Source organism: Bos indicus x Bos taurus, chromosome 4, assembly GCF_003369695.1.
Source record: "Bos indicus x Bos taurus breed Angus x Brahman F1 hybrid chromosome 4, Bos_hybrid_MaternalHap_v2.0, whole genome shotgun sequence".
In the NCBI taxonomy this organism is placed as follows: Eukaryota; Metazoa; Chordata; class Mammalia; order Artiodactyla; family Bovidae; genus Bos; species Bos indicus x Bos taurus.
The window spans coordinates 49,978,826-49,990,998 of NC_040079.1; the positions used below are offsets into that span (position 1 = coordinate 49,978,826).

The following is a 12,173-nucleotide window of genomic DNA, read 5'->3' on the forward strand; positions in this document are numbered from 1 at the left end:
ACGATCCACCACCCTAACCCTGGCCAATGTTTTTGGGGTCCACATTTCAGGTAGTCGAAAGTGGTGCTCGTTATTAGTTCCCGATTCCTCCCACCCACCCCCAGCTTTTGGAGGCACCCAACCCCAGGGGCGAGGAAGTGGGCGGAGTCCTGTTTTGGCGCCAGTCGCTAAGGCGGCAGCAAAGCAGGAAACACCCCCGCCGAGTACACTTAGGTCGAAGCCCTCAGCCCCCTGCTCGCCCTCCCCTCGGGGTACCACCAGACGCCATGCCACGAACTCTTTAAGAGCCGCCGTCACCGCCCCCCTCCTTTCCCCCCTCCCTCGGGCCCGGGCTCGGGCTCCCGGCGGGCACTGCGCGGCGCGCGGCCCCACCCCCCCCGGGGCGCGCGCCCACCCCGCCCCTCGCGGCTGCCTGGCGTGGGCGGTGCCACCTTCCCCTCCCCCCAGTGGCGGCCCCGCGCGCAGCGCTGCTCCCCAGCCCCCCTCCCCCTCGGATGTGACTGGAGCTTGAGGCGCGCAGGGCCGGAGACGTCGCAGACCCGGGACCCGGAGCAGCTCAGAGGCGGTGAAGTCGGTGTCTTTTTTTTTCTCTAGCTTTCACTCGGTGGTGTTGCTTAAGATGCCACATAAGCCCCAGAGACCCCCATTTCCCCGCTTCCTATCCTTCCTCGCCGGACCCCGAGTCAGGACCTGGCGGGAAGGAAAGGAGAAGAGAACAGAGACCCCGTGGCGGGCCTGGCTCCGGGCCGGCGTCTGTAGTTGGTTTAGGGGATGAGACTCTTCACAAGGTTGAAAGCTGTGGCGGCAACCGCCTTATTTCTAGACAAAGCGCATTTTCCCCTCCCCTCCCCCATCCCGGACGAGGTTGAGGGGGCCTTCCTTCCCGTCCCGTGCTTGGTCGGCGACTTGGGCCTCCAGGGAGGGCGGTGCATTCTCCCGCATCCGCGCAGCCGAGTGTCCGCAGACTGCGGCGGGCGCTCCGTTACGTGGCCGCCGCGGGTGGGGAGAGGCTCGGGCCCCGTGGCGCAGTGCCCTTGAGCCCCCGCGCCGCGGCCTTTTGTTTCTCCCCTCGGATGCGCTGACCACGAGGCCCGCGCTCTCCTTTGGCGGGGTTAGGGGCCGGGCGCTAAGGCCTCTTTAAGCCGGGTGGGGTAGGGGTTTAAGGGGAGCGGATGAAAGTGCAGAAATAGCTGATTTGTTTTCAGAAGTGGCACGAAATGTAACTGGAGCATCTCGGTATGTTTTAGTTTTTCAACTAGTGATTGGAAAGGTCTCTAAGAAGAAACCCAAGTTAGAATTAAATTACATAGACGACTCTTCAGATTGTTAATGTCTAGAGGAAAAATTCACACTAATTATTGTAATCGATTGGGCACTTGTCTGATTTTGAACCAAGTTATTTTGCCGGTTTTTAAAAATGCTGACTATGGTTTAAATGGGATTTGGATTGGAGGAAAAAAAAAATTGGTCAAATTTTTACCCTGTAAAGCTTTCGCGGATACTAGGTTCTCAGTAAGATTGTATAGATAAGTTACAGCACTTATAATACTCTCAGGCACGTATCACTAGTTTACGCAGAATCTTAAAACTGCTTCTCTATGGACTTGTATATATGTTTGATGACATGAGCTTACCTAGGTGGGGGTTGGAATCCAAACAAAAACTTGTATGTAGGTATCTTTTTATGTCTTACAAACTTCTTAACTGTCATGCATTTTTCTAGTAATAGCTCTTCAAGTCTGCAATAAAAGATGGCCTCCAATAAAACTACATTGGTAAGTTAATGAAAACCTAAAATATTTAAGGATCTAATTCAAACTTTTTTCCTCCCAAAATTATAACTGCATCTCTGTGGTTGGGAAATTACACCCATATATATTTCCAAGTCCCCTCTCCCCCACAACTGTTATGGGAAGTTAGCAAAAAAGGAAATTATTCACTTGACTTCATGGTGTTTTGATTCATTTAAAGAAACCTAATTTGGGGAGGGTACCACAATGTGAATTTTACCAAGTATTTTTGTCTTGGAAGAAAGATACACAAATTTATGTGACATGGAGTACGGTTACAAGCATAGACAGACAAAGCAATAAAGCCTTGTTGATTGGTATACTGTTCTCTAAGTTACTCTATACTGAATTCTAGAGAAAGCAGGTATTTTCAGTATTGCCCTGTTTAAAGAATAGATATCTTGTACACTTAGATTGAGACAAAAGTCGTTGTGTCTTTCGAATTGTTTTGGTCACTGTCATATTTCAAACGTGCTTATTCTGAACTACAGAGGGACTTTAAATCATTGCGGTGCAGTTTTTTAAAATACTCAGCATGAAAAACATCACACATGTCCAGAAAAGAGAGAAGACTAGATCTGAGCAATTTTTTTTCTCTCCAGCAGTTTCTTAAACCCACAGTTTGCATTCTTAGGTTTCATTAAAAGTTCTATAGATATGTTGACATATGTGTATTCAGCCATGTTAAGTTACAAATTTTAACATAAGCTCTGTGAAATAGTCACATAAAAACCACAAAATTCAAAGTTATGGTTCCCACAATATGTAATTCTAATACATTGTGTTAATAATTGCAAGTATATGAAGGTTAGTGTTTTAACATCTAAATGAGCAAAACATTTCATTTTGGTTTGTGAATTCTCCCCTTGGGTTTCACAACAAAAGGACAAGTTGGTGGGTTTTTTTGTTTGTTTCATCATTAGATTGCACTTTGAAGTCAAACATCCTGAGAAATGTTTAAATATGAAATATAAAGCCTGTCTGGTGGCATTATTTATTCCCAGTCATCCATGGGGAAAGCCCAAAGCATCTTCGAACACTTCTCAGGAATGAACTCTCTTTCAAATTTCATAATCAGTAAACTAAAATGTAGGTAATTAAATTGGCTTTACAATCACCAGTATCTAAAGTATTGGATGGGAAAGGAGCTACCTGTCCCTGAGACTGTGGGGCTGGATATATAGATACAGAAGTAGATGGCTTCTGTTAAAGTTAAATTGCTCCTGCTTACAGTTTGATAGTCTTCAGTATCTACCTTTCATTTTAAAATAATTTTGTTAGTGTTGTGAGGTAATGTGTGCTTTAAGTGGGAAAGTGAGTGGATTTTCTGTTGAAAAAGATAAACGTTTGAAACCAGCTTATGAGTGCTATAGTAGTAAATATTTTGTTTCCTCTGCTAAATTTTTTTATCTTTTAATTTTCTGTGTTTATTTTTGTCTCTTTACTCCGTTAGCCTCTTAGCTTTCGTGGACATAGTTTTTTCATTTAAGATCAGTATCTAGTAAGCTTTATGTCTATGTTAATTTTTCTTCTTTCTTCCCACTACCACTACCTTTTTTGTACTGTACAGAGGCAGAAAGTTATTGGACTAAGTACAATATCCAAGTATCTTGACAAATGAAAGTTGTATGCCCTAACATGGAGAATGATATCCAACAAAATCAGATGCTTGCTGCATTATTTAAATTTCACAGAATTTTTATTTCTTTCATAGGATATTTATTTCGAAGTGTGTGTATACACTTCTAAATGATAACGTATTTTTTAATGTCCTTTGTAATCTTGAGGCATTGGTGTTAATTTTCCCTGCTTTCATGCAATGTGCGGGATGACTTTAGTAATTGGACAATTAGGATTTTTCTTAAATAACACCTGTTTTAAGGTGAAATGATTCCAAGAGGAGCATAATGTGGGGTTTCCCCCCTTAGTCTCCATTTTGAGTTACTGGAAAGTAGATTGGGATATTGGTGTCCTGCCGCTCTCAAATAGTGTTACACACACACTTAAAACCTTGTTTTAAGTGAATTTCATTGACCAGTTTAGAGTCTTTCTCTTGAGAAACCAAGAAGAAAAGGATTTTTTTTCTCATTAGAGAATTAAAGTGATCTAGCATTTTGGCCTCTTGAAGTAACAGTGTTATAGATTTGTTCCAAGTGGTCAGTAATATTTACCGAAATTGTGGGGAAACGATTTTGTCCTTCTTAAACCTACTTATGGTCTCCTTGGTTGACCCTGCAATTGATATCAGGGTTCTGAACCACATTTTCGTTCTGCAGCTATCTTTTCTCTTTTTTGTTCAGATTTTAACGTTGGTGTTTGAATTGAAAAGGGGGGTTCTTACTTAGAGTTTGGTAGCTGTATTTTTAATGGGTGTATGGTTCACCTAATAAGACCTGTCGCTGTTATTCTCCTTTGTATTAGTCTCTAGTAGTTTCTAATAGTCGTTTTTTGCTGTCCTATAGTTACAATGAGTGAAAACTACTATGCTTGGTCTTGTAGATTATGTAGAAATAAAACTAGGAAAAGATAAAACAATTTTCAAGAGAAATGTCTTTGATTAAGTTATTTTAGTGAAGGGTAGAGGGGGATAGGTTTGAGCTAAACCCACAGAATCAACCATTCCTTGATTTTGCGGATTATCTGTTAACTTTTTCAGAAAGTGTTTGCCTTGGGATATAAAAGTGAAAGTTTAGGTGTTAAATGTAATGATAATATCAGCAATTTTAGGCTTTAAAATGTACTCAAAAATCAAACAAGAAAAAGACATCTCTTAAATCTCTCTCTCTCTCGTTTTAGCAAAAAATGGGAAAGAAGCAAAATGGAAAGAGTAAAAAAGTTGAAGAGGCAGAACCTGAAGAATTTGTAGTAGAAAAAGTGCTGGACCGCCGTGTAGTGAACGGGAAAGTGGAGTATTTCCTGAAGTGGAAGGGATTTACAGAGTAAGAAATCTCAGTGCTTTTATTATATGTTTAACTGTACTTAAGTAGTGTTTAATGTTTATTTTTAGCCTAAAATCTTTTTATCCATTTTCTCATAGGTTTCTTTGAATTTAAAGGCATCTTTAATCCAGGGTACCTTGTTTAAAGAGTCAAGTCTTTAGCCTACAATTGTAAACAAGTAGATTTGAGACTAGTTGATTACCTTGGAGAGTCAAATTTATATAAATATATAGAGTACAGGTTGCTTTTTTTAATGTAGTTGGATACTGTGCTAATTAATTATATTGTTTCCCTACAGTGGACATTAAAAAATATTGACGCTATATAAGATATACTAGTGGGTCTTAAACAGAAGTGCTCATCATAATTCCGATCCTACCCTAGGCTTACTGTTCTCCTAATCTCTAAGTAGAGCCTGGGTATTTTTTAAGCAACCTGGTTCTTCATATTCCCTGTTACTAATTGCTATCAAAACCAGTCTTTATAATGTTACTGTTTTGTGAATAACTTACATGCAAAAATTATATTCAAACTTTATCATGTACAGTTTACTTGAATTCTAATCTTACACCACAAAAACAACAAGACTGAGCAGTGACTATTGAAAATGGAAAGGTGGAGGTGGACAACAGTTTTCTGAGCTTGGTTGAGATGGGGAGTATGATGGTTCTCTTATCTACTGCTGCTTTTACCATTCACATTTAAAATCACCTCCACAGCAATTTGGGAATTATGATTTGAGTGGAAGATTTATGTTTCTCTGTTTTATTTTTGCAGTACCCTTAGTTGAGCTTAAATATATATATGTAAGTTTGTGATTTAGGCACTAGAAAAAAATTTCTTACAATTAGAACCAAGTCTGCAGTATTTTAAGTAAGACTTAACCAATTTGCTAAAGAAGTGATTACCTTCATATGGCAGACAGTTTTGTGGGTTTTGTTTATTTTATCCTATGAGACATTAAAAGCTGTTTGTATCTTACCCATCAAAACATTGGAAAATTAACTCCTCCCTCTTTCTCTCCATGGTTGAGGCCACTAGTGTGACTAAGGACCTGCTATCTCCTGTATAATGTATTAGGTAATATTTGATTGAAATAACACTACAGAATGGAGGCTCCACTTTAGCTCTTTTGTCCTCCTCTACTCTTAAGTCTGCCAATTTTAGAGTCTCAGGACATCAACAGACCTTGTTGTAACCAGAGGTTTAAAGCATCTTTCCTAGCATCTCTAAAATAATTCATTTCATTGTGTGTAGTTCTGTAAAAGTTTTTTGAATCAAAGCACACAAAGTTGGCAATCTTGTCACAAATGTTGTAGGCTGATCTTTCACATTTGGTAATTGATACTCATTTTCTTTCCAGCCCTTCTGAAAAACATGAAAATGGTCATCTTGGCCTTATATTAGGGATTGGCAAGCTTTTTCCCTAAAGAGCCCATACTAGAAGATAATCTGAGCTTTTGGGGCTTTGGCTTTCTGTCCCAGCTGCTTTGTGACTATAGTACAAAAGCAACAATAGGCAATATAGTAAACAGTGTTCTAATAATTCTTTTGCTTATGGGTTCCAAAACATGATTTTTATTTTGAAGTTTTTTTCCCAACCAATTAAAAATGTAAAAAACATTCTTTCTTCATTTCCCACTTTGAGTAGAATTGAAATCAGATCAGATCAGATCAGTCGCTCAGTCGTGTCCGACTCTTTGCGACCCCATGAATCGCAGCACGCCAGGCCTCCCTGTCCATCACCAACTCCTGGAGTTCACTCAGACTCACGTCCATCGAGTCAGTGATGCCATCCAGCCATCTCATCCTCTGTCATCCCCTTCTCCTCTTGCCCCCAATCCCTCCCAGCATTAGAGTCTTTTCCATTGAGTCAACTCTTCACATGAGGTGGCCAAAGTACTGCAGTTTCAGCTTCAGCATCATTCCTTCCAAAGAAATCCCAGGGCTGATCTCCTTCAGAATGGACTGGTTGGATCTCCTTGCAGTCCAAGGGACTCTCAAGAGTCTTCTCCAACACCACAGTTCAAAAGCATCAATTCTTCGGCGCTCAGCCTTCTTCACAGTCCAACTCTTTCTCACTTTCTTTCAGAAAAGTGAATTCTGGATCCCACCCCAAATTACTTTATCAGGTAGTGCCCAGGGTTAAGGCCTCCAATACTGTGTTTTAAAAAACGTAGTTCAGAAGCATTCTCAAACACGAGACAGTATTTTCAATTTCTGCTGTACTGTCTCATGTTTGAGAATGCTTCTGAACTACGTTTTTTAAAACACAGTATTGGAGGCCTTAACCCTGGGCACTATCTGATAAAGTAATTTGGGGTGGGATCCAGAATTCACTTTTCTGAAAGAAAGTGAGAAATTCCAAAGTGAGTTGTCTGTGTAACTTGGAAAAATATTAGCTGCATTTATTCTGCTAGTCAGGTTCAGTTACCTAGGAGGTAATACAACACATTACCCACTTAGCACGGACTATGGAAGTAGACACAAAATGAAGTACAGATTCTTCATGTGGGGGAAGTATCTGCAGTACAGATGGCTTTTTGTCAGGTATTATTAAATTGATCTGGATAGTGGTTATTAACCAAGAACTTTTTTTTTCTTTTAAACAACACAGTGCAGACAATACTTGGGAACCTGAAGAAAATTTAGATTGTCCAGAGTTAATTGAAGCATTTCTTAATTCTCAAAAAGCTGGTAAAGAAAAAGATGGAACAAAAAGAAAATCTTTGTCTGACAGTGAATCTGATGATAGCAAATCAAAGAAGAAAAGAGATGCTGTAAGTATAAAACATTGGCCAGCAGACTGGCTTCTTTGTAAAAGGATGGCTTGATTTTTTAAAATACTTTTTAAGACACTAGTACTTCAAAAATATCATTAAAAAGGCTCTTTAAATACATAATATTTAGGATGAAAGGAGAGGCATGATTTAACCCTACATTGTGTAAATGTCCAGTAAGCACTTAAATTTCTTTAAATCATTGTGCTACTGTTATTTCGGGTACAGTGATGGATTTGGCGCCAGATGAGATAATTTCCTCTGATCTAAACCAGCTGTGTTAAATAAAAACAATACCAAGTTAGATCATCGAAAATCACTTACAATACAGTGAAAACAGTCTACATCGCACATTCTGATTATAAATCATTAGTGAGTGGTAGTGACCAAAACTTTGGCATATGATTCTTAGTATTCCCCCAAAATGCTTTGATTTTGAAGTATATAATCTTGCATAATAGTTTTTTATTGGCATGAATTGAGAAAACTGGTTCATTCACTGCGTGTGTATTTTGAACCAACCTTTGCTTTATTGATTTCTCTGTGGCTTTGGGCAAATTACATCCTTGCTTCTACCCTCAACTTTAAAAAAGTACTTTACAGGTACTCCAATAACTTAATGGCAACTCTGTCAAGATCGTAGGTGTATTATCTTTGTTTTTATAGAAGGAAAACAGATGTGGGCTATAGATTTGGTTCTGAATGCTTTAGCAACCAAAGCAAAAAGGTGGCAATGTTAAGAATCAGTTATAAGTAAATTGAAAGTCTACCACATGCTCCACAGGAGCACCATTTAATAACAGTTGTTTAGTTGCTAAGTCCTATGGTACTCTTTTGGAACCCCATGGACTGTGTAGCCTGCCAGACTTTTCTGTCCATGGGATTTCCCATGGAAGAATACTGAAGTGGGTTGCCATTTACTTCTCCAGGGGATCTTCCTGACCCAGGAATCAGACCCCCATCTCCTGCATTTGCCAGTGAATTCTTTACCACTGAGCCACCAGGGAACAATGGTTATCCTGTATTGTGCCCATGTAATGTGCCAGGCAGTGTTCTGAATAACTAAATTTGTGTTTCAGATACTTCGAAATGTCTATGAAACAGATAGTATTAATAGTATGTATTTTATGGAAAATGAACCTGAATCACAAGTTAACTTGCCCAAAGCCACAGAGGTTAGGCACATCATTATAACCTAGGCAGTCTGGCTCCAGAGCTTGAGGTAATGATGTAAAAGTCTCATGGGGGGGAAAAGGATTTGTTACACTCTAGAAAATTCTCAAGGATCCCAAAAAACTTGTTTATATGGATTGTAACTTTCAGTACTAACTGCATTTGAAATTAAAGTACAAATTTATAAAATACCGTATTTTCAGTTAAGAATAACAAGGCCTGACATTTTACATTTTTGCAAATTTTGTCAGTGTTTGTCTTAATAAGACTTTAGTTCAGTATTCAGTTTGCTGTGATATGTTGCTTGGTAGAAGTATGTGAAGATTATGTAGAGTCACAGATACATGAAAAAAGGAGATCATGAAGATAAATAGTCCAGAAGGTTTCCAGCATCCCTGGGGGTCCCTCAGACCACACTTTTGAGAGCCACGGGTTTATTTTTATAAGGTTTGTTATCATTCAGATTGATTACAGCACTGATTACTGTCAATTTTTTTAAACTTTTTACGATTTTGCTATTTATAGTTTGTGCTTTTAAAAATATGTAATTTAGACTGATTCCTAGAAGTAATTTGAAATACTACTTTCAAGAGTTTATAATCATTAATTAAAAATAAGAGATTTGGGGTTTTTCCTGCCTTGTGGTGTCTTTGAAAAAAATTCTGTTTTCTTGATTTATGATTCAGAATATTTTTATAGACATCCAAATTTATTTTTTCTGCTTATAAGTTTAATGGAAATTAAAAGGTGTTTAGTACTCTTGATCTAGTCATTTGTTTCACTATCAGAAGGCTGTATGTCTTGAAGACAAATTGGAAGTTAATATTAGTTTGCTCTATGATGAAATGTGTGGAAACATTTATATAATCATTTAACTTCTTCTGAACAGGCTGATAAACCGAGAGGTTTTGCCAGAGGTCTTGATCCAGAACGAATAATTGGAGCCACAGACAGCAGTGGAGAATTAATGTTCCTCATGAAATGGTGAGTGTGAATTGCTATTATATTTTAAAGTAAGAATAGATATGTTTTTTATTAAAAAAAAAAAACAAAAAAACTTGTGAATTTTTTAAAAAACCTGTCTATCTAGGCTTTATAAAAGTTCACCATCATTAGGTAGCAAGTTGGTTTTAGTCACTAAGTCGTGGCTGACTCTTTGCAACCCCAAGGACTATTGCCCACCAGGCTCCTCTATCCATGGTTTTCCAAGCAAGAATACTAGAGTGGGTTGCCGCTTCCTTCTCCAGGAGATCTTCCTGACCCAGGGATTAGACCTTTGTCTCCTGCATTGGCAAGCAGATTCTTGGCACTGAGCCACCAGGGAAGCTCTAGGTGGAAAGTAGTTATCTGTTGAAAGAATGATTCGCGTTACTTAGCTAAAGCAGTGATTGGCAAACTGTGACCTGTCTTGCAAAATGCAATTTTATTGGAACACAGCCACAAGTAACCACATAACCCTCTTGAAGCACTTAAACATGTTTTGATTGAATTATAATTTTTTAAATGCATGGTTATCAGTTGACAAAAAAATGTTTAGGCTTTTTAACTGAATACTTTTTTCTCTCATGACAGGAAAGATTCCGATGAGGCAGACTTGGTACTGGCAAAAGAGGCAAATATGAAGTGTCCTCAAATTGTAATTGCTTTTTATGAAGAGAGACTAACTTGGCATTCTTGTCCAGAAGATGAGGCTCAATAATTGTTTGCATTGCCTTTTATATATATTTATATATATATATAAAACATGGGTCTTGGTTTTTTGATTTATTAGTGTGAAGAAATAACTACATTCTAATGAAAATCAGGTTTGATTTGTTTGTTTTGAAGTAATATTGGGAAAGTTACATAGGGTTTTTTGTTTTTTTTTCCATCTGTAGCACTGGTTACTTTGAACAAATAAAAGCTTTCTGTAGTTGCCTCCTTCAGTAGGAAATAATTTGATACCATGGTATATTATTTCCTCAGCATTAGAGAACAGTTTTTCTAAATGTTGGAGGAAATCTCCATAGTCATTACTCAATCAGAATTTAGAATTTGCATTTAACTCATATATGCCTGAGGACCATTCTAAGTTTTTTATATGTATACATAAAAGACATATGTAAATGGTTTGGAAGTTAATTTTTTTGTTGTGGTTTTTGTTTTGGTAAATATATTTAAATCACAGCCTTTCATAACCATGGATAAGCACATGTTCTGGAATTACATCATTTTGAGCAATATAAGAAATAACTTCAACTTAGATTAAAAATTTAAGTCTTAACCTTTCAAATTAAATAATTTTGTAGTTAGACACATTAAGGAATTTAAATTGGGTAATTTTTTAAAGCATCCCTATCAGAATCTGCATATAAATGCAGTTTTATATGCAGAAACCCTGGAAGGAAAATTTTTATCACTATCAACCACCTTCCCAATCAAATGAAAAAAGTAGAAAAATTCTGGTATGTTTTAATATAGCAAAGCAAAACTTAATTAAATGGACACTTGATGATTCCTTCTGGTGAACCATTGTTTTACAAGAAATTGAAGTCTCTGTGCTGTATTTAGGAAAGGTTGTGATACATGGGATGTCTCAGATTTGTTCATGGAAACCTAATCAGATAGTTTTTAAATATTGGCAGTTTACGATCTACAGGAATAAATGAGTGAACAAACTTTTCTAATCTACGCTTGACCTACATGTTTTTTCAGACTTGACTCCAATCCATTCCTTACATGAAGGCTCAATTTTCTCAGTATTTTGGGTTACTAGTTCAGCAGAAGCCAAGAAAAACAATAACTTTGTAGTAATCAGAATCTGTTATTCAACTGTATATTGTTTACTTTATTGTAAATACTGGTGAACAGTGGTCAATAAATAGTTTTATATTCCTTTATGTGATTAGACTTTTTTTTTCTTTATCTGGTGACCTTTATGGTGGGAGTAGAGACATATTCACTGAATTAATAACATCATGTTTATAAATATGATCAGTGGTATCACTGATAGCTTACTGTGAACAGTGTCGGATTTGTGATCGCTGAAGATTTAGCTTTGGGTCCAGGGACCAGGGTTGATCACTCAAGAGCTTTTGTGTAGCAGAGTTTTATTAAAGTAAGAAAAGGGGCAGAGGAAGCTTCTGACACAGACATCAGAAGGGGGATGGGGTATGCCCCACTAGCTAGTCTTATCAAGGCCTTATATACTTTTTTCAGACCCACTCCCACCACATACATCTTAAATTAACAGGATTAGAATGAACAATAGATTTTACTAGACCCACTCCATAATATACATTTTAAGATGACAGGATTAGTCAGAAGGTTTTTGTTAAGGAGAAACATGTCCTCTAGCAAGATAACATTGTTATATTGACTAAGACAAAGCAATGTAGAAAAGAAATTGTCTTTTTCTCCTTGAGAGCCCCAGACCCCTTTCTCCTTTTCTAGGGCTTCAGACCTGTTTGTCCTCAGGAACCCTGGACTTCTGATGAACCTACCTGGGAATT

At 38.0% G+C, this 12,173-nt stretch overlaps 1 protein-coding gene across 2 annotated transcripts; it reads left to right on the forward strand.

Moving 5' to 3' along the window:
* Positions 1-391: 391 nt before the first annotated feature.
* CBX3 (chromobox 3) lies at positions 392-11,561 on the forward strand. Of its 2 annotated transcripts, none has more exons than XM_027539369.1 (6): positions 392-570; positions 1,724-1,775; positions 4,587-4,729; positions 7,347-7,509; positions 9,572-9,666; positions 10,255-11,561. In XM_027539369.1, the coding sequence occupies exons 2-6, from the start codon at positions 1,752-1,754 to the stop codon at positions 10,379-10,381; spliced, it is 552 nt and encodes a 183-aa protein (XP_027395170.1). In that variant the 5' UTR covers positions 392-570; positions 1,724-1,751; the 3' UTR covers positions 10,382-11,561. The 2 variants fall into 2 exon arrangements, with proteins under 2 accessions (XP_027395170.1, XP_027395171.1); XM_027539370.1 differs by lacking the exon at positions 392-570 and adding an exon at positions 601-1,236.
* The last annotated feature ends 612 nt before the right edge of the window (positions 11,562-12,173 follow it).

What these genes read in the sequence shown, in the direction of transcription:
- CBX3 (XM_027539369.1), top strand. Translation starts at nt 1,752, where the DNA reads ATGGCCTCCAATAAAACTACATTG. An exon ending in CCTCCAATAAAACTACATTG is followed by an intron (nt 1,776 to 4,586) that starts GTAAGTTAATGA and finishes CTCTCGTTTTAG; the next exon opens with CAAAAAATGGGAAAGAAGCA. An exon ending in TTAATGTTCCTCATGAAATG is followed by an intron (nt 9,667 to 10,254) that starts GTGAGTGTGAAT and finishes CTCTCATGACAG; the next exon opens with GAAAGATTCCGATGAGGCAG.